This window comes from Geotrypetes seraphini, chromosome 4 (genome assembly GCF_902459505.1).
Source record: "Geotrypetes seraphini chromosome 4, aGeoSer1.1, whole genome shotgun sequence".
In the NCBI taxonomy this organism is placed as follows: Eukaryota; Metazoa; Chordata; class Amphibia; order Gymnophiona; family Dermophiidae; genus Geotrypetes; species Geotrypetes seraphini.
In genome coordinates, this window is record NC_047087.1 from 95,478,292 (window position 1) to 95,500,928 (window position 22,637).

Genomic DNA, 22,637 nt, shown 5'->3' on the forward strand with positions numbered 1-22,637 from the left:
GCCAGACATAGTCACAAGCAATAAAGAAAACTATTGACTCAAAAGAAAAACCTGCACCCTGTTACTTCACAGGGTCAGTTATGTAATGAACAGTCTCTTTGTTCAAGAAGTAAAAAGTTCTAAGATGGCTTATGACTGCCATGCCTCAAAGTCTGTAAAAGTAATCCTTGAGACAGGTAACAAGGTCTAGTCCCAGAACAAGACTCGTAGGTGTTCAGTACAGGAAAAGTTGACCTTCCTCAGCCAAGCAGAGTGTCTAGTGGTTGAAGTCAAGGCAAATATGGAAATCACTTCTTCTTCCTTCTCTCCTGGGCCTCCTTAACTTAACTCTGGCCCTGCCTCATATTTCCTGGTAGCTACTCCCCCTGACTCCTCCTTACCATGTCACTTCCCCCTAAGGACGAGCTCCCTATGTTAAGGTGGATCTGACATTGTGTGAGGGAGTATCTGGCAGGAAGAGTAATAGCATCATACAGACTCCCTCACATATCCTCCCCTTCAGCTCAGCCATGCACAGTTGAGCACCTGCCATGTCAGGGTCCATCTTCTGAGACAAAAAGTCAGCATTTGCATTCTCTCTGCCTGCCCAATGTCACACCTCAAAACTGAAGGCTTGAAGGCAAAGGAACCACAATCCTTGTGGTTGCCATCCATTGAAGGGGAGCGTGGTCCATGACCAGCAGAAAGTGTCAACCCAGCAAATAATACTGGAATTTTTCAAAGGCCCATTTAACAACTAGTTCTTCCTTCTCAATCATTGCATAATTCCTCTCCTAGGGAACAGCTTGAGACTGATGTAGGCCACTGGGTGTTCCCCATTCACCTCCTGGGCCAGGATACTCCCAAGTCCAACCTCTGAGGCGTTGGTCAGTACTTCAAAAGGCATGGCTGGGGCAGAATGGGGTGTGACTTGGGCAGAACAGGACGGGCTAGGGTAGAATGAGGCAGGGCTAGGGATGGGGCCACATATCCGGGTTTTAACTTAAGAAAACTTGTTAACCCTATGCCTGCTCTAAAGGCATCAAAACCCTAAATGGTCCATCTGGTTTGTCTAGTAAAGTGGCTAGACTTATACCTGCTACTCTGTGCCTATTACCTTTCTATGCCTTTCTTGAGGGTTGTACCTGCTGCTCCATTCGGGTTATCTCTCTTCTCTCGATGCCTTCTTAAAAAGTGAAAAAGTTATTTCACTGATACGGACCCCTGCCCAGCAAGTAGCACTAGCAGAATGCTATAGAAAGCCCCTCACCAAACAAAGCAAGGGACCACAAATTAGGAATATGTAGACAAAAATTTCACTGAAAGTCCCAAGAAGTCAGTCTACATTCATTTATTATGTATTTGAATTTGGCTCACTTTTTTTATTCAGTTTCAGCTCAGAGCAAGTTACATTCAGGTACTCTAGGTATTTTCTTGTCCCACTCACAATCTAAATTTGTACCTGAGATAATAATAGTAGGTTAAGTAACTTGCCCAAGGTCACAAGGAGCCACAGGTGAGCATACACCTTTTAAAAGAAATTATAAAAATGTTTTGAACTTGAAAAAAAGAGAAAATATGTATATATAGTTAGTAATTGTAGTTATGAAATTCTTTAGATATCATACCAGGTTGCTTAGGGCTCCTTTTATCAAGCCGTGCTAATGGTTTAATGCGCGTAATAGCGTGCGTTAAACCGCTGGCCGCACTAGCCCCTACCACCTCCTCTTGAGCAGGCAGTAATTTTTAGGCCGGCGCAGGGTTAACGTGTGATGAAAACTCATGTGCGTTAACCCCGCTAGCGCGGCTTAATAAAAAGAGCCCTTAGTCTGAGGTGTAGAAATATAGAGCTCCTTTTACAAAGCCGCACCTTAATGCGCGGAATAGCGTGCGCTAATTTGCTGTGCGCACTAGCCGCTACCGCCTCCTTTTGAGCAGGCAGTAGATTTTCAGCTAGCGCGCGCTAATACAGTGCGTGCGTTAAAACCGCTAGCATGGCTTAGTAAAAGGAGCCCATAGATTATCTCCCAGTTCGATTTTTTGTAGATAATTTTTATTTGAGCAAAATGATCCATAAGAAACAAAATCTATTTTTGCACATAAATACAAGTAAAATCAGAACCTGTTTAGCAACTAAGAAATGAATCAGCAGGTGCCTTGAGTATGGATAAGAATTGCCTTGTGTGGACAGCTTGATTTGTATCTGATTTCATGTTTTGGTAGATACTATGACATCTGTGTGGGAAGTCTGGACACAAGATGCTTCATCAGCACTTGAAAGGAATGTCCGTCATTCAGTGAAAACAAACTCTTTCACATCCTCTGAAAACAGGCAACTAAAACAGAACTATAGGAGACTGCTTCTCCGCAAAAAGAGGGCAGTCCTATTTCCTAGTGGAGCAAAGGTCTGTCCAGAAGAGACTGTTGAGCAGGCAATGATAAACCACTTGCAGTACTTTAAATTGAGAGGTAAGTCAGCAGAGAAACCTGAACTTCAGAGATGGAAATCACCAAATCCATCAAAATCCAGGTCTGAAAAGTAGCTCCCCATTTATAACCCAAACTGAACTCAGACTTCATCAAAATATTTTCTCTAGCAGGTCAGGAGTAGATTTTAAAATATCAACAATGCCATGTAACCAAGTTTGGAAGCATTTTTTGAAAATCAAAATGTTATGAATGCTTCTTTAAGAAGAACATTTAGATGATTATTAAGCCACAAGGTGAAACTTGTTATTCTAAGCATTTTCTTGACCCTCAAGAGTTTGCAATCTAGTTTTTATGGCCATTTCCAAGAATGTAGCTACTATTTAAATCCTTAAAAATAAGGTCCACTACTTCAGAATCCACTTTCAGCTGCAAAAACAGTTGTTGAAAGTCCAGAGCCAAAGGCTAGAGCCTAGACATAGCTTTGGCCAACTTTAGAGAGCCTTCAGGTGACTCCCATTGGTCAGTGACTAAGGATGTGATGTCTGGATGAGCAGAAAAAAGGTAGTCTGTACATTAGTGCCACTCGTAATGGAACACAAAGGTGGAGGGCTGCTGGTAATCGAGCTTCAATGCAGAGAGGGTGGGAATATGGGGAGAGGGATCTCAGCACGAGGATCCTAGCACAATTGGGGGTGGGGGCATGAGCAGCTGGAGGAAGCAGGGTTTGTCCATATAATATAATGGACATGTAAGCCTTAGTAAAAGAGGGGGTTTATAAGTTAATTACCTGAACAGAAAACAAAAAAAGGGTTCCACCAAAGAGATTCCACAAGGAAAACAGCAGCGCAAACACAAAAGAAACTGTGGAATTGATGATCCTGTCAGAAGTAATTGCTGCTTTTTATGGGGACGGGCGGGGATGGAGGTAATTCCTTGCGGGGATGGGTAGGGACGGAGAGGATCCTGGCGGGGATGGCCGGGGATGGGTGGGATTTCTGTCCCCGCGTAACTCTAGCATAGAGGGAAGGAGATCAAGGTCTTTTTTCTTTTTTAATTTGCAGGGGGGATGCCTGAGCTGTCAAGCCTTACTTTCCTGTCGGTGCTAATCAGCCCTCAGACACTGACAGCCAATCAGCACTCAGACACTGACAGAAACGTAAGGCTATGACAGCGGAAAAATTTGTCTGTAAAAAGTGGACAAAAGGTTTAGAGCATTACTAAGAGTTCTAATTATAATACCAATGAGCAACTTGTAATGCATTTGCATAGAGTTCTCGGTCTTACTTGCAAAGAATCCTTTTGTGCATTAGGGCCTTGGTGTCTAAGTTTAGGTGTCCCTTTATAGAATTACCCTCCACATGACCTATTTAGATGATAACTGTTTTCCATTATCTGTTGCAGTTAATACACTGTATTGTACTGTTGTTATGTAAGGCACAATCCCCTCCCATTCCTTCTCTCATTCCCTATTTGTCAGTTAACTTTGGAATTAACATCTACTAAGTGTCAAGATGATTTGTTAACTGTTAGCTAAGAATGCATACTAATTCCTGTGATAAATACTTAATGCACTTTAGTTAGATGAGTAAGGCCCAGATTCATTAAATTCATTAGATTCATTAAATTCAATCACTGTTTGCCGATTCTCTGGCTGATTTTGAAACAGTGATTGATTCACTATCTTTTTTGCATGCAATTTCCCCAGCTCAATCGCTCAGTGAGCGATTTAGTCGGTGCAGAGCCCTGACAATAGTGACAGGAGAAGCAGCCTCCTGTCACTGCTGTCAGGGCTTCTGTCGCCCGCCCGCCGAACTTATGGCAGGAGGGATGCCCGGTCTCCTTCTGCCATCGGCCCCCTCCTCCCCTGCCTGCCCATGGCCGTCCAAACACCCCCACCCGCTGAACACCCGCACTTAAAAATGTGGCAGAAGGGATGCCCACTCCCTCCTGCCATTAATGCCACTCCTCCCCGCCAAAAAAACAAACAAACAGCAGGAGGGATGCCAACTTCCTCCTGCCGTCGGACCCCCCCATGCCATTGGCCCGTCCCCCCATATACCCCACCGGTACCTGTAAGTTGGGAGCAGGAGGGGTGCACTTGCTCTTCCGGCCTCCAGCGATGCAATGCGGGCCTTAAACTCCGCCCCGGTGCATCATATGAATCACGGGGAGGGGCCTAAGGCCCTGATGGCTCAGACAAGCATCATTCTTTGACATGATCAGTCCTTGAAAACTAATGGCAAGTAATTGTAGTTTTATTTTTTATGCAGTAGTTAATCTAACTTGAGCAACTAAGCAATTAGCTTTTGGATCTTCTTATCTTTGCAGTCTTGAATTTTCAGCTCTGACAGAAATTAAATTAAAAAAAGAGAACATCTGCAGATGGTGAATGATGAAATGCGTGTTTGCTTGTCGACTGTCAAGTTACTTTTTGAGTTAATTTGTACTAAAAAAAAAAAAAAAAGCTCACCCATTGCATAGGTTAGCAATTCTATCTACTTTAGTTTCACCATTGTTACAATTAAACCATACATAGCTTAAATAACTTTAGATAAATCTGAAATTTGGGTCTCCTTTTACAAAGGTGTGCTAGCGTTTTTAGCACACACACAGGATTAGTGCGTGCTAGCCGAAAAACGACTCACTGCTTAAAAGGAGGCGGTTGTGCCTAGCGCATGCGGCATTTTAGTGCGCACTAAGCCCGCTAGCGTGCCTATGTAAAAGGAGCCCTTAATTTTTTGTTGGTTTTGCAATTTTATAATTTGAATTATAATGTGCCGTGAAAGACATATGCTCCTTTTAATGTGCTAGAGCTAAAAAAAGTTTGAGAGACACTGCTTTAGTACACTGATCTGCAAAATTCTGTTTAGTTTCACTTATGAATAAACAAGAGTATAGTCTTAAACCCTGTGGTTTAATTAGTTTTGCATGAGAGACTTCATTTCACTTTGATTGGGCAAGAAATAAAATATGAGTGGATATAAGGTGACTCATGTCCAGATGCCCTGACAAAATGTAGATGGTAGAATGATGCAGAGTGAGGACAGACTGTACTGTCCATAATCTACAGAGAGCCTGAAGGGATACAGCAGAGGCAGCAGGGAGTGGTAGGTCTACTCATTTTAAAACTTGGCCTTTATTTCTAAGATTCTTATTTGACGTGAAACACTATAAGACCAGCTTGGCTAAGGTTATTCTCTCCTCTTATATCTACGAGAAAGAAAGCTCAGTGAAGCAGGCCCGCTGCATTGTCACTGGTTGCCAAGACAGGGTTTGCCAAAATACCAGGATTAAGTATTGGGTCTTAAGTCATTTTAAGAGTACTTGGAAGCAGAGTAAGTACAGTTGGCTGTCCTTCCTAGTTCAAAGCAATAAATTCAAAGCTACTATGTTACTATGTAAAAGGGCATCTTCTTAAAATAAAGTCTGCTCTCAGCATACCTGGTCAGTGAGGCGCCTGCTGGACTGAAATTCATCTAAGAGATATAGATTCCAAGCCTAAGTATGTGGACTACAACAGAAGTTTAGGCTAGATACCTGACTTAGCAGGTTAGTAGTTGCAACCCTATATTGGAAAAACAAATATTTTGCCTAATAATGCGCATTAGAATAACAATTATATAACTGGGTGCATGCAGTTATGCATGTAAATGCACTATGCACTACTCTATAAGATTGCCAACCCTGGATTAACCATTAAGCAAAATAAGCATGTGCATAGGGCATCAAGGGAAGTGAAGCACCACAAAGATTTTTCCCCTAGCTGTCAGCCCTTAACTCTTTCATTGAATATTTCTTTGCAAAAATAAATACCAAACAAAGTTGTAAAATTACAGATGAATTAATTACAAATGAAATAAAATTTTAAGGAGGTAATTTTATTAAGGATATTTTACCCACACGGTCATTTTGGGCCTGATTCTGGAAGACGGCACCTGCCGCGTCCAAAATGACATCTTTTTTTAACATAGGTGCTTTAAATGTAGACCAGCATTTTAAAGCCCTACATTTAAGGTGCTGGCCTTGTGCCTACAGATGCCTATAGAAACATAGAAGATGACGGCAGAAAATGGCTACAGCCCATCAAGTCTGCCCACTCTGCTTACCCACCCCCTGTCTATGCCCTAATGACCCAATTTCCTTATCTTGACCCTTGTAGGGATCCCATATGGGTATCCCATTTATTCTTAAAGTCTGGCACGCTGTCTGCCTCGATCACCTGCACTGGAAGCTTGTTCCAATGATCAACCACTCTCTCTGTGAAGAAATACTTTCTGGTGTCGCCATGAAATTTTCCGCCCCTGAGTTTGAGCGGGTGCCCTCTTGTGGCTGAGGGTCCCTATGGATGCCTAATGCCACTTCTGGCTCAAACCATGCCTACACTGGCCTTAGGCATCCCTATGTGCCTCCATAAGTGCAAGACAGGTGCTTAAAAATAGTGCCTACATTAAAACTCCCAAACATGCGTCCTGATTGGTTTATTAATCTAAAAAAGCGTGAGAAAAATAACTATAATATTGTCATTTTGTTGAGACTGTAGTTAAACCATTTAAAAATTGCGAGAACAACAAAGTTTTCAGGGATTTACGAAATAATTATTAACCGGTAGTAGGAGTATCGAAATTTTCAAGTTTTATTTAAAATTTGATATAAACACTTATCGGTTATCTAAGCAATATATATATATATATATATATATATATATATATAAATATATTTTTAAATCTTCATATGTTTTTAGATATTCTCGTATTTAGTTGGCTTTTTACTCTGTAATTTTTATTTGCTCTCCAGCCAGCTGGGGGCTGTGTATGAACTGTTTGCAAGAATATAAGTGCTGTTACTTGATTTTGTTGATTATGTATTTGTTGCACTTTGTATAAGTTTTGAAAATTAATAAAGATTAAAAAAAGTTATATATATATATAAAATATTTTTTAAAAGGGGAAATTAACAACCATGAACAAATAATAGGCTAGCTTCACAATCAGGAAAGAACTACAATAAAATATTGTAAGGAAGAACATGTAAGGGAAGAAGAATAGGGAGGCGTATTCATTGAAACCAAAGCTGTAGAACTGGGATCAAGGATAGACCTAGATTTGAGGAGAAAAGTTTCTTACAGTATTTATGCCTAATTTCTTAAGTTTCAAAGCATCTTTAAAAAGAAAGCTTTTCAAAGATCCTTTAAATCTTTCCAGAACCGTATCCTCCGTTAAGTAAGCTGGTAAAGTGTTCCAGAGTTGAGGGGCAGTAACTGAAAAATTACTAGATCACCTTCAAAGATGGGACAGACAAAGGGTGCTGTTAGTTTGATCTAAGTGTTCTAGATCAGTGTTCTTCAACCTTTTTACACCTATGGACCGGCGGAAATAAAATAATTATTTCGTGGACCGGCAAACTAATAAGACTGAAATTTTTAAAAACCCCATTGCCGCCCCATCCCTGCGAGCTCAGTCCCATTAACCATCTGATCCCATCCGCACAAGCCTCAAATAGTTATGATTTTATATTGAACATATTTTATTAAAGTATAAAAAGAAACAATATTCTGTACAATTGTCATTTTATAAATATAAATAATACAGGGCAAGGATCAACAAAACCCCCATCTCCCCTCCCCTTCACATATATCCCCTCTACTATCAAGAAAACTGAATAAGCCAAATTATTACAGAATGCTACACAAATATCATGCTAACAGAATACCACAGTCACACATGGCAGGAATGGTGTTAGGGGAGTGGAACTAGAGCAACTGCCTTCTGGTCAGAGAGAGCCCTAAGCCAGCTGGAAGCTAAAGACGCACTGCCTGGGCTTTGCACTCCCCAGTTATGTCTAACATCAGCTCTAGCAGGATACATATTTTAAATCTGATATATTCTAATCACAAGATAGAGATAAAATTATTTTTTTCTACCTTTTGTCGTCTCTGGTTTCTGCTTTCATCTTCTTTTCACTCTCTTCCATCCAGCGTCTGCCCTCTGTCTCTTCAATCCAGCATCTGCCTCTTCCATCCACTGTCTGCCCTCTACCCCTCCCCCTTCCATATGGTATCTGCGTCCTTTCTATGCCCCTCTCTCCTACACCAGATCTAGCATCTTTGTCCCTCTTTCCTTATTTTTCATCTGATCCCCCTTCCCAGCATCAATCTCTTTCTACTTTGTCATTCCTCTGTCTCTCCCCTTTCCCTCATCTGATCTCTCCATTCCATCCTGACTCCTTCCCCTCCTCTAATCTCCCTGCCAGCTGTTTCCTTCCAATGTTCCTCCTCCCCTGTACAACAGTACCTTCTCCCTTTCTTCCTCCCCTTATCCAACAGTAATTCTCATCCCTTCCCCTTCTCCCCTGTCAGCAGTAGCCCCTTCCCCTCCCTTGTCCAGGAGCACCCCTTCTCCCTTTCCTCCTCCTCTTATCCAACAGTATCTCTCGTCCCTTCCCTTTCCCTTCTCCCCTGTCAGCAGTAGCCCTTTCCCCTCCCTTGTCCAGGAGCACCCCTTCTCCCTTTCCTCCTCCTCTTATCCAACAGTAACTCTCGTCCCTTCCCTTTCCCCTCCCTTGTCCAGGAGCACCCCTTCTCCCTTTCCTCCTCCTCTTATCCAACAGTAACTCTCGTCCCTTCCCTTTCCCTTCTCCCCTGTTAGCAGTAGCCCTTTCCCCTCCCTTGTCCAGTAGCACCCCTTCTCCCTTTCCTCCTCCTCTTATCCAACAGTAACTCTCATCCCTTCCCTTTCCCTTCTCCCCTGTCAGCAGTAGCCCTTTCCCCTCCCTTGTCCAGTAGCACCCCTTCTCCCTTTCCTCCTCCTCTTATCCAACAGTAACTCTCGTCCCTTCCCTTTCCCTTCTCCCCTGTCAGCAGTAGCCCTTTCCCCTCCCTTGTCCAGGAGCATCCCTTCTCCCTTTCCTCCTCCTCTTATCCAACAGTAACTCTCGTCCCTTCCCTTTCCCTTCTCCCCTGTCAGCAGTAGCCCTTTCCCCTCCCTTGTCCAGGAGCATCCCTTCTCCCTTTCCTCCTCCTCTTATCCAACAGTAACTCTCGTCCCTTCCCTTTCCCTTCTCCCCTGTCAGCAGTAGCCCTTCCCCTCCCTTGTCCAGGAGCACCCCTACTCCCTTCCCTCCTTCCCTCTCCAGCAAATGTTTCCTCTATGTAGGCTAGCGGCAGCTCTGTGTGCTTTTAACTTCGGCACACAGCTGCCCCTAAGCAGTATTTTAGCTGCGGTTTCATGAGGCAGCCTCGGGGCCTTTGGTAGGCTGGCCCGCTTTGATGATGCAATATGGGCCAGCCTATCAAAGGCCCCGAGGCTGCCTCATGAAACCGCGCTAAAATACTGCCTAGGGGCAGCTGTGTGCCGAAGTTAAAAGCACACAAAGCTGCCCCTGCTTGCCTGGGGGTGCGGAGACATACGCGGCAGGAGTAGGAAGTGGAAGGCAGGAGTGTCGGCATAGCGACAGCAACAGGAAGTTGCACGTCAGCTGACGCCAGCACTTTTTGCTGTGGCTGGGGACCCGAATCCTTTGCGGACCGGCAACATTTTTTGCGGACCGGCACCGATCCGCGGACCGGCGGTTGAAGAACTGTGTTCTAGATGAAGGGTAGGGTATGAGAAGTTTATCTAAAAATGCAGGTGCTTTGGATGCTCGAGTTTTGAACATTATTAGGGCTATTTTGTACGTTATTCTATGGGTAATTGGGAACCAATGTGCATTCTTCAGAAGGGGTATGACGTGGTCAAACATTTTTGTATTTGTAATAATTTTTATGCCTACCGCTGCCTAACTTTGGGACGCCTTTTGGAGTATGTTGCTCTTTATGCACATAAAAAAGGCTTTGCTAAAATTACTTCTGGGTTTTCATAAAGGTATGAAAAATATGCAAGAAGTTGCATATTTTTCTGTGACCCACAAGTAGACATGTTCAGGGATGGAATCACAATTTATGTGTGTGGTTTATAAAACATTTGTGTACTTTCCTCCACATTCTATATCCAAGATGTGCATAATTTAATTGGATAACTACTATTACTACTTATCACTTTTATAGCGCTAAAAGTGCTTGGACAGACAGACATAACATATAGGGTTGGGCATGCAGAACCCAAGGTGAGAGGAGTTAGGAGTCGAAAGCACTCTCGAAGAGGTGAGCTTTTAAATGGGCCTTGAACAAAGCCAGCGACAGAGCCCGCAGCAGGGATGTGGGCAGCTTGTTCCTAGCATACGGTACAGCAAGGTAAAAGGGATGGAGTCTGGAGTTGGAAGTTGAAGAGAAGGGCACAGATAGCAGGAACTTACCAGCTGAGCGGAAAGGGGACATGGGGAGATAAGTGAAGAGACATAGTGAGGGGCAGCTGAGTGGGTGCAATTGTAGGTTAACAAGCCATACATGAAATCAAGTCTTCTAAATTCTATTATAGAATACTAGCCTAATCTAATATTAATGTGCCTCACATTTAGGCACCCACACTTACATCAGCCATTGAGCAAGATGCCCATTACTTAAAGTAACCTGTAAGTTGCATGTGTAAGTGGGAGCCCACCTATGTCCCACCCATGCTCTGCCCCTGTGTATGCCTCCTTGTAAATATATGCTATATAAGTTAATTGGGTATTTGCAGACTAGCACTTAGGCAGAATTTGGCATTTATGTGTACACAATGCCAAATCCCAATGGGGATAGGTTCTAACTGAACTGGAACTACTGGGCCTAAAAGCAGTATAAATGCAGTACTGCTCAAGCTCATCTTTGGGTGCTCCTAGCCAGCTGGGTTTTGGGGATATCCCTAATGAATATACATAAAACAAATCAGAGCGACTTATAAGAAACTATAATGTCCGATAACAATCTTATTTTAAAAATGTGATTTTTTTTTTTTTTTCCAGAAGTCAAGGACCCATAAATGTGATAAAATCATTAAAGAGCCATGTGACTTTTGTGTTCAGATGGGAACAGAGCTCTTTAGTGATTTTATATGTGCACTCGGGCCTGGATTCTGTATAGGACACCCAGTCTCAGAAGTCACCTAAGCATTTCTTGAGAATCGCGCCTAAGAACCCAATTCTCTAACCGACGTCCATGTCACAGGCGCTGGTTAGAGAATCGGGTTGCTGCTAAGCTTGTCGCGGCAAGGGATCTCCCTGCAGCCATAAGCATAGCGGCAACCCATCCCCACCCCCCGCAAAGACTGCCGGGAACCACCCTCCCCTCAACATCACTGGTATTATAGAATTTGGCCCTTGGTTTCCAAGCACGCATCACATTTTTTTAATTAAAAAAATTGTTATGGGATAGTATAAGTTTATGCTGCAAGTCACCTTGATTTGTTTTATTGTGTGAATATTTATTTCAGGTGCATATAAAACTATACGGATATATTTTCAAGAATATTCCCATGAGACATATTTGCTTGCACTGTTCCCAGGGCAGGATTAACCAATAGGCCAAGTAGGCACGTGCCTAGGGCCCAAAATGGTTAGGGGGGCCCGATGAAGGAGGGCATCAACATTGTTTTTTCAAAACGGCGATGGGCCCCTCCAGCATCAATTGGCAATGCGGGCCCCCCCCGATCGGAAATGCAGGCCCCACCCTGATCGGCAACGTGGGCCCCCCTCCATCGACGGAAAGTAAGACAAGCAAGCAACTTGGGTAAGAAAGGCAACAGGAACTGTAATTGTGCAAGCGGTGCTGCTTGCCCAAAGCTTCCCTCTGACGCAGCTTCCTGTTTCCGCATGGGCACATGATGGGGTGGGGTAGGGCGGGACAGGGGCCCAGTGTACTTGTGTGCCTAGGGGCCCTTGACGAATTAATCCTGCCCTGACTGCTCCCAATACAGTAAAATCTTGGATTGCAAGTAACTTGGTTTGCAAGTGTTTTGCAAGACAAACAAAGCATTTGATTAAATTTTAACTTGATATACAAGTAATGTCTTGCAAAACAAATACATACAGTATACACACATCATAACTGAGCCGATGGTTCTTCTCTCTCGACACTGTAAGAGTGTAGTGACTGTTTTAAACAAGCAGTCTTGCAATACGAGTACATACGGTATACATGCGTTGCGTCATCACAACTGAACCAATGGTTCTTTTCTCTATGGCGCTGTGGGAGTGTAGTGACTGTTCTAAACGAGCGAGGTCTTGCAATACAAGTATGTATAGTATTTTGTATTAAAGTTTTGGGGTTGTGGAACAAATTGTCTGAGTTTCCATTATTTCCTATGGGGAAATTTGCTTTGATATACGAATGCTTTGGATTACAAGCATGCTTCTGGAACGAATTATGCTCGCAAACCAAGGTTTGACTGTATATGCAAATATATCTCATTCATTTTTATCTGGGCCATCCTGAAAATCTGACTGGATAAGCATGACCAAAGATCCTCTTTGAGCATCACTGTTCTAATGGCAGAAAAAATACTAGAGGACCATTTATGTTGCTATGAGTACTTTCGCTATCTGTTTGTCTGAGGCAGGGGTTTTCAACCTAGTCTTCAGGACACACAAGATCAGTTAGGTTTACAGGATGCCCACAATGAATATGTATGAGATAGAGTTGTATGCAAAATTATCTAATGCATATTCATTGTGGATATCTTGAAAATCAGACTGGCTTGGTGTATCCTGGGGACTGGATTGAGAACCCCTGATCTAAGATAAATCAAATGCCTGCATTAGAAGAAGCTGCTTATATTGAGGGAGAAATTCATAAACCAGAAATATTTGTGTTGTTATGAAGAACAGTGTTGACACCAAACTGCTCAAAATAGAGCAATTCATGCCATACAAAGCTGTAATTGGATTTAATGAGGATTAAGCCACAATGCAACCCAGTTACATGAGAACACTACCCAGCTCAGACTGATCATATGGGTTGTGTTAGGCAGTAGTATCAATTCTATCCAATCAAAATACAGTAAAATACTTTGTAATGTACATCTTGACTTATGATCCAAATAAAATGGCAATAGTGACTTTCTGGACATAATATTTGAGTGCTACCAGCTGAATATCAATCCCATAATTTTTATAAACTAAATTACTGCACAGAGAAAATGGAATTTGGCACTCGCAAGATGCTCTTTAGACATAATAACATAGTAGATGACGGCAGATAAAGACCCGAATAGTCCATCCAGTTTGATTCAATTTAAAATTTTTTCTTCTTCTTAGCTATTTCTGGGCAAGAATCCAAAGCTCTGGCCGGTACTGTACTGAAGTCTCCGTCAAAGCTCACTCCAGCTCATCTACATCATCTCAGCCTTTGAAGCCCTCCCCAGCCTTTTCTCAACCAAACGGCCATATACAGACACAGATTGTGCAAGACACCGAAGAGGGAGTGGAAAATATGAAAAAGGATCTGCAAAAGTTAGAGGAATGGTCTAATGCCTGGCAACTAAAATTCAATGCAAAGAAATGCAGAGTAATGCATTTGGGGATTAATAATAGGAAGGAACCGTATATGCTGGGAGGAGAGAAGCTGATATGCACGGACAGGGAGAGGGACCTTGGGATGATAGTGTCCGAAGATCTAAAGGCGAAAAAACAGTGTGACAAGGCAGTGGCTGCTGCCAGAAGGATGCTGGGCTGTATAAAGAGAGGTGTAGTCAGTAGAAGGAAGAAGGTGTTGATGCCCCTGTACAGGTCATTGGTAAGGCCCCACTTGAAGTATTGTGTTCAGTTTTGGAGACCGAATCTGGCGAAGGACATAAGAAGACTTGAGGCAGTCCAGAGGAGGGCGACAAAAATGATAGGAGGCTTGCGCCAGAAGACGTATGAGGAGAGACTGGAAGCCCTGAATATGTATACCCTAGAGGAAAGGAGAGACAGGGGAGATATGATTCAGACGTTCAAATACTTGAAGGATATTAACGTAGAACAAAATCTTTTCCAAAGAAAGGAAAATGGTAAAACCAGAGGACATAATTTGAGGTTGAGGGGTGGTAGATTCAGGGGCAATGTTAGGAAATTCTACTTTACGGAGAGGGTAGTGGTTGCCTGGAATGTGCAGATTTGCACGGTCTGTGTCTGTATATGGCCGTTTGGTGGAGGATGGGCTGGGGAAGGCTTCAATGGCTGGGAGGGTGTAGATGGGCTGGAGTAAGTCTTAACAGAGATTTTGGAAGTTGGAACCCAAGCACAGTACCGGGTAAAGCTTTGGATTCTTGCCCAGAAATAGCTAAGAAGAAAAAAATAAAAAAATTTAAATTGAATCAGGTTGGGCAGACTGGATGGACCATTCGGGTCTTTATCTGCCGTCATCTACTATGTTACTATGTTACTATGTGTTTGCCTAGTATTGGCCTTGAGCCTAAATTCACTAAACTCATCATTGTTGGCCAATCCGTGGCCGTGTCTTGCTGGGCGACCGATTCACTACAGAATCCTCATGCAAATTATGTGATCGGACGCACGCCCCACAGCGACCCCATGGATCGTTGCAGAGTGATCCAGACACATGCGCAGACCATCCTCTTTGCCTGTAGATGTGATCCGTGCATGTACATGCTATCCGCACAAGCTTGAGGTCAAAACTAAAGGGTGAGGAGTGGCTGCATTCGCTGGCCCCACGAGTGGACTTCAGGAATCATTTCAATTTTTTTGTGCAGCCAGAATGGAACAGAACATGCTTTGCAGCCAGACTACAGAACAACATGGAACAGAACACGCCTTGTGCAGCCCCACTTTAAACCTGCGGGTTAATATGACAGGCTCGCACTGTTCTTTTTGCACAAGGGAGATGTATTTTAAGACATTCCAAAAATGCTTTATTATTATGGTTTTATTTTTTATTTTGATACTGGGATTTCAGGGCAGCAGAAAGCAGGACAGTCGGCAAGGACGTGAGTGACTGGTCCTCAACATTCGCTTCATTTTGGATTGGCAAGCCCAATCAGTGTTCCTTCTTCTATTTAGCGAATCGAGGGCTTCCTACTTATGCATGCCATTTCCACTCATTTGCATGGGCGGATCAGATCGGGTGGGAGATTGATTGGCCAGAAGGTTAGTGAATCGGGTCAGGGAACACTCACAAACTGGCCAGGACACGATTGGTGAGCTTCTAGGCCTTAGTTCTTCAATATTTACTATTATTTTCTGATTCTAGATCTTCTGTGTTCATCCCACGCTTTTTTGAACTCTGTCACCGTTTTCCTCTCCACCGCTTTTCTCGGGAGCCCATTCCAGGCATCCACCACCCTCTCCGTAAAGTAGAATTTCCTTACATTGCTCTTGAGTCTACCACCCCTCAACCTCAAATTATGTCCTCTGGTTTTACCATTTTCCTTTCTCTGGAAAAGATTATGTTCTACATTAATACCTTTCAAGTATTTGAATGTCTGAATCATATTTCCCTGTCCTTCCTTTGCTCTAGGGTATACATATTCAGGGCTTCCAGTCTCTTCTCATATGTCTTTTGGCACAAACCTCTTATCATTTTTGTCATCCTCCTCTGGACCGCTTCAAGTCTTATGTCCTTCACCAGATACAGTCTCCAAAACTGAACACAATACTCCAAATGGGGCCTCACTAACGACCTGTACAGGGGCATCAACACCTTCTTTCTTCTACTGGTTAAGCCTCTCATTATGCAGCATCCTTCTGGCAGCAGCCACTGCCTTATCACACTGTTTTTTTGCCTTTAGATCTTCAGACACTATCGCCCCAAGGTCCCTCTTCTCATCCATGCATATTAGCCTCTCACCTCCCATCATATACAGTTTCATCCGATTATTAATCCCCAAATGCATTACTCTGCATTTCTTTGCATTGAATTTTAGTTGCCAGATATTAGTTAAGAGACAATCATTGTGTAATGCAGGGGTTCCCAAATCTGTCCTAGTGACTCCAGAGCTTTTAAACAAATGAATCTGTATGAGAGTGGCAAGCTGGAGTGTTTGGCACTATATAAGCCAGATGGAAGAGGAATCTCCGGAGCATGTTGCAGAGTTCTGAGAAAAAGTCAATTATAAAAATGTTGGAATTTGCATTTCCTGGGAGTAGGGTTACCAGATTTTCCTTCAGGAAAATCTGGACCCATGGCCATGACACAAGGACTGCCCAGTTTCCGCCACTGTCCCGCCCTGCCCCTGATGGCATCTGCTCATGCATGGACATGACACAATGATATCACACCCATGCGCACTTGCATGTGACATCACCATGTTGTGTCCACACATGCGTGGATGCCTCTTCCTGACGTGATTATGTCAGGAAGCTTTTTGAAAAGTCGTCCGGACCCCCCAGACATGTCCTCAAAAGGCAGACATGTCTGGGGAAATTCCGATGTCTGGTAACCCTACCTGGGAGTTCTGGATTGACAGGAATTGATAGGGTTACCAGACTTTGTTGGTTAAAAAAAAAAGGAGGACATATGACGCCGGCCTGCCACAAACTTTGCCTCTTTTTTCCCCGTGCTCGGGAGCCGCATCTGGAGAGCCTTCGAGCATGCGCAGATGTGATGTAATATCACATCGCATCCGCACATGCTCAGAGGCCTTCTAGATGCGGCCCCAAGCTCAGGACCTTCCAAAACCTGGACAAACTATTAGGTTTTGGAAATCCCCTCCCTCCCTCTTCTTCCCCCCTCCCTCCCCCCTCCCCCCCCCCCCCCCCCCCCCCCCCCCCCCGGTTATCCAGACAGTCCTCTGAAAAGAGGACATGTCTGGGTTTTCCTGAACATCTGGTAACCCTAGGTCAGAAATGAGTTCACAGAGGCAGGAAACTACACAGAGATTGGGAGTAGTTCCAGCCAACTAGCAGAAGGGTTTCAGGGAATTTAAATCATTATATGAGGAATGCTTGAGGGTTAGTTGTCAGAATCTGAAATAAAGATAGGAACTTAAGTGCTGTTCTTAGTACTGTATGTATTTAAGGAATTGTTCTAGTGTATTATTAGCAAAACACAATCCCACCTGATAACAGTACTTAGCTGGCCGGGAATGGCTTCTGACTGGCTACATACCACTTATCCAGTTAGCTACTGATATTCAGTGGGAGTCCCATTGAATATCTGATTGCTCGATTGGTTGCTGATATAGCTAGTCAATACCAATATTCAGCGGCTGGCCAGCTAAGGCTAGTGGCTATAATAATAATAATTTATTTTATATATCGCCTAACCAGCAGTTCATAGCGGTTTACACAATTAGATGGACTTGCCTAAAAAGTAGGTCTATCTTTCACTGATTTGCCTTAGCTAGACAGCCGCTGAGTATCAGCATAACTGGCTATGTCCGAGGTGGCAAACTTTGACCTGGACATTCAGTGTTGGTGGCCAGATATGGTCTCAGACTTGAATATCCAGGACCACTGTAGGAGTAAGCTGGGCTTCCTCCAGTGGTCTTAATATCAGGCCCAATGTGTTTGCTGTGTGAAATAGTCTCAGTAGAAAACAAATAGATAAGTATTGACAAGGTATTTATTAATTAGTTTGTGCTGGGGAATAGTCAGTTGAAATAAGATACCGTAGTATTACTGTAAACGTACTCCTGGATTAGAGTGTTGCCAGAGAACTGTAAGAATGGCTAGGTGAAGTAATCTCCTTGTTAAAATAATGTTGTGGCTTAAAACTGAAAAGGCACAAAAGCTGAAAGGAAATGGCAGATGAAATTTAATGTGGACAAATGCTAAGTGATGCATATTGGGAAGAATAATCCAAATCCTAGTTACCAGATTCTAGGGTCCACCTTGGGGATCAGTGCCCAAGAAAAGAGCTGGGTGTCATTGTAGACAATACCCTGAAACCTTTCCGCCTAATGTGTGTCTGTGTCCAAAAAAGCAAACAAGATGCTACAAGACTAAGAATATTATAATGCCCCTATCGCTCCAAGGTGCAACCTCACTTTGAGTATTGCATTCAGTTCTGATTGATTTGTCTCAAAAAAGATATAGCAGAACTAGAAAAGGTTCAAAGAAGAGCGACCAAGATAATAAAGGGGAAGGAAATCCTCTCATATGAGGAAAGACTAAAGAGGTTAGGGCTCTTCAGCTTGGAAAAGAGACGGCTGAGGGGAGATATGATTGAAGTCTACAGAATCCTGAGAGGTGTAGAACAGGTTCAAGTGGATCGATTTTTCACTCCATTAAAAATGACAAAGACTAGGGTCACTGAGGGAAGTTACAGGAAGATACTATTAAAACCAATAGGAAGAAATATTTTTTCACTCAGAGAATAGTTAAGCTCTGGAGCACATTGCCAGAGAATGTGGTAAGAGTGATTAATGTAGTTGGTTTTAAAAAGGTTTGGACCTCTCTGAAGGGACACCACCTTGTAGTGGTGGGGGGCTTATGTGTTTCAGTGACTTGGGGGACTATGCTGTAGGGCTACCTATATCTCTGAGGAGAAACCATACAGAGTATCCCAAATCTGCAGAAGTCAAGATGGTGTTTGAAGCAAAAGTGCTGTGAGTCAGCTACCATGTTGGCATCTGTTTTAACCATTTTCGCCCTGTTTGTGCTGGTTACAATGGGAAGATGGGAAGATCAGGGTACTAGGGGAAGAAGTATAGAGAGAGAAGATAAAACTCTGGTGTTCACAAGCAGGATAGCAGCTGAGGAGGATCCACGAGCTCATACAGTAAAGGTAGGATGGAAGAGGTAGGAGGCAAACCAGGAAAGGACAGATTTGTGGAATCCAAGTGAAGACAGTGTATTAAGGAGTAGACAGTGGTTAACATAGAAACATGTTGGCATAAAGGCCAAATGACCCATCTAGTCTGCCCTTCTGCAGTAACCATTATCTCTTTCTCTAAGAGATCCCACGTGCCTATCCCAGGCCCTTTTGAATTCAGACACAGTCTCTGTCTCCACCACCTCTTCTGAGAGACTGTTCCATGCATCTACCACCCTTTCTGTAAAAAAGTATTTCCTTAGATTACTCTGGAGCCTATCACCTCTTAAGTTCATCCTATGCCCTCTCATTGCAGAGTTTCCTTTCAAATTAAAGAGACTCGACTCATGCGCATTTATATTACGTATGTATTTAAACGTCTCTATCATATCTCCCCTCTCCCGCCTTTCCTCCAAAGTATACAGATTGAGATCTTTAAGCCTGTCCTCATACGCCTTATGATGAAGACTACATACCATTTTAGTAGCCTTCTTCTGGACTGACTCCATCCTTTTTATATCTTTTTGAAGGTGCAGCCTCCAGAATTGTACACAATATTCTAAATGAGGTATCACCAAAGTCTTATACAGGGGCATCAATACCTCCTTTTTCCTACTAGCCATACCTTTCCCTATGCAACCTAGCATCCTTCTAGCTTTCGCCATCACATTTTCAACTTGTTTGGCCACCTTAAGATCATCACATACAATCACACCCAAGTCCTGCTCTTCTGTCGTGCACATAAGCTCTTCACTCCCTAATCTGTACCGTATCAAAAGCAACTGACAGGTCAATAAGAAAGAGGACGGAGTAAAGGCCCTTGGATCTGGCTAGGAGCAGGTCAATGCAGACTTTGGTAAGGGCAGTTTCAGTGGAGTGTAGGGGGCAAAAGCCAGACTGAAGACACTAAAGAGATGAAAGGAAGTCAAGGCAGCGACAGAGGAAAGCACACTCGAGTATCTTGGATAGGAAAGGAAGAAGGGACAAGGTGGGGTCCAGCAAGAGTTTTTGAGAAGCAGCTTCACCACCACATGTTTGAAGGCCTCGGGAACAGTTGCAGTGGAAATGGATAGGTTGAGGATATGACAGATAGCAGGGATAGCAGTATGTGAGATGGAGTCAAGTAGAGGGTGGGAATGGGGTCAGAGGAGCATGTAGTAGGCTTGACTGAGGACAAAGGATGTGCAGTTTCTTCATCTGTGATTTCAGAGAAGGAAGGAAAGTCAGTGGGAGTTGAAGGAGGATCAAGAGCATGGAAATTAGCAAGAGGAAGTAGGTCCAGAGAGAGAAGACATGTGGGTTCCTCCTGAGTTGTTGGGCAAAGGAAGAAGGGACGGTGGGAGATGGGAGAAGATTGTGACTTTGTAGCAAATTCAAGTGGAGAGAAGGAAGGAGGGATCGGAGGAGGGAGAGCTTTGAGGAGGGAATTCAATGTGGCAAAGAGATGGCAGGAGTTGGAAGAATGAGAGCTGGTTAACTGGGTGTAGTAGTCTTGCTTAGCCAGTGTAAGAGCAGAATTGAAGGAGGTCAGCATAAGTTTAAAGTGTAGGAAGTCAGCATGTGTGCAAGATAGGGAAAAATGCTTGAGTACCTGAATAAATTCATCTCAACAGTTCTGAGCTCCCCTGGGAGAGCGGTAGAGAAAAATTGAATTTAAGCCAAAGACACTTGGTGGAGTGGGTACAGGAACGTAAGTAGTGGAGCAAAGGTGTTCAGAGCAGAGGAGAGAATAGATTTATACGATGAGACAGCTTTGTTGACAGACTTGGATAGCATAGTGCAGTGTTCTCCAACCTTTTGACACCTATGGACCAGCAGAAATAAAATAATTATTTTGTGGACCAGCACCGGTCCACAGACCAGCAGTTGAAGAACACTGGGCTAAGTTGTGGGCCAGACCCTGCCCATCTCTGCTCTAGACCCCGCCCCCATAATAGTAACACCATTTTTTTCCATTCATTTTTCATATGTACACACACACACAATATAATCGTATTAACAATACATAATGGTTAACCACAAAATTAAATTACACAAAGCACATTGTATGCTTCTCAATATTCATTCCTTCCACAACACAGATAACCCCATGCAAATACGGGACCAAAAACTAAAAGTACTAATATATACAAACAAACCCTAAAATGCAAGACTGCATGCAGTACAACCAGAGGAAAAGAAATAAATGCATTTCTTCCTGAACAGACAGAAGATGTAAATCAATCACAAAATTCAAAGCTAAAATCATACCCCCTACCTTTGTTGTCTTCCTCCCTCCATCCTGTGCCTTAACTTCTGGCCTGCTCCTGCATGGCCATTTTATGCCACCCCCGGTGTTGTCTTCGGACCGGCTCCCTCTTCCTCAGTGCAAAAAGCCATGGGCAGCGGCTCCTCGCGCGTCCAATGCCTCATCTGGAAGCCTTCCCTCTAACGTTGTGATGTCAGAGAGAAGGCTTCCGGTTCAGGCACAGGTTGTGCACAGGAGCCTCTGCTCACGGCTTTGTGTACTGCAGCACTGAGGAAGAGAGAGCTGGCTCGAAGACAATGCCACATCGATCTCACTGTAGACCGGCGGATGCAATGACGTACCTAGCATGTGTGACATCCGGGGCCCATAATTTTTTGGCACCCCCCCTTTCATCTGTACGAAAAACATGATTTTTAGTAACAAGCCACACGTCACACATGAGTACCTAGGAAAAGGCAGCATCTAACATACTGCAGTGAGAAGTACAACAGCAATACACCCACTGTAAAACTAAACAAGCCAGACTAGTACAGATCAATCCTGCAGTCAATCCTAACAGAAAACCATGTCTTTCGAACACACAGAACACAGAAAACACCTTCGCCTAGTATGGAATGTCATCACAAACTTACCCCTTCCCCTTTTACAAAACTGTAGTGTGGATTTTAGCCACGGTGGTAACAGCTCTGACGTTCATAGAATTCTGAGCATCAGAGCTGCTACCACCACGGCTGGCGCTAAAAAACGCTCCACAGTTTTGTAAAAGGGGGGATAAAATAGAAATACATAGACAAAGGTTAAATTGAACCAGCAAGAAGCTGGACTCTGCATACAATGCAATACCACAGAAACAGTGACACATATCTCCTAAAGCAATAAACAAATAGAAAATTTTTGTTCTACCTTTGTCTTCTCTGGTTTCTGCTTTCCTTATCTTCTTGTTAGTCTCTTCCTTCCATCCACTGTCTGCCATCTCTCTGCCCTATATGGCATCTTCTCTCTTTCTATGCCCCTTCCAGAAACTGTATGCCTCCCCCTTCCATCTCTCCTTTCACCCCCTTGGTCTGGTATCTGTCTCCTCTCCTTCTCCCCTGCTCTGGCATCTCTCTCTCTGCTCCCTTCCTCCTGTTCTTCCCTGGTCTTCCTTCTCAATTTATTTTCTGTCTCTGTCTAAATTCTTTTTTACTATTCAGTCCTCAATTTCCCTCTTTCACTGTGTCTACCTATAGCTTGCCACCTCTTTCCCTCACCCCTTCCAGTAACTAACTCTATCCTCTTCCCTCAATCCTGCATGTGCCCTTTTTTTCTTTCTCCTCCCCACTTCCTTCCAGCATCTGCACCCCCTTTCCCTCACACTTCCATTCAGCAGCTGTCCTT

The 22,637-nt window shown here is 43.5% G+C and overlaps 1 protein-coding gene across 1 annotated transcript in view; it reads left to right on the forward strand.

Moving 5' to 3' along the window:
• Nucleotides 1-2,315: 2,315 nt before the first annotated feature.
• Nucleotides 2,316-22,637, forward strand: part of IMPG2 (interphotoreceptor matrix proteoglycan 2) — a gene marked incomplete at its 5' end in the record, with an annotated part of 105,578 nt that continues 85,256 nt past the window's right edge. Inside the window, one exon of the mRNA XM_033942912.1 lies at nt 2,316-2,448. Within this exon, the coding sequence (XP_033798803.1) occupies nt 2,316-2,448 (133 nt within the window). The remainder of the gene's footprint in view (nt 2,449-22,637) is intronic.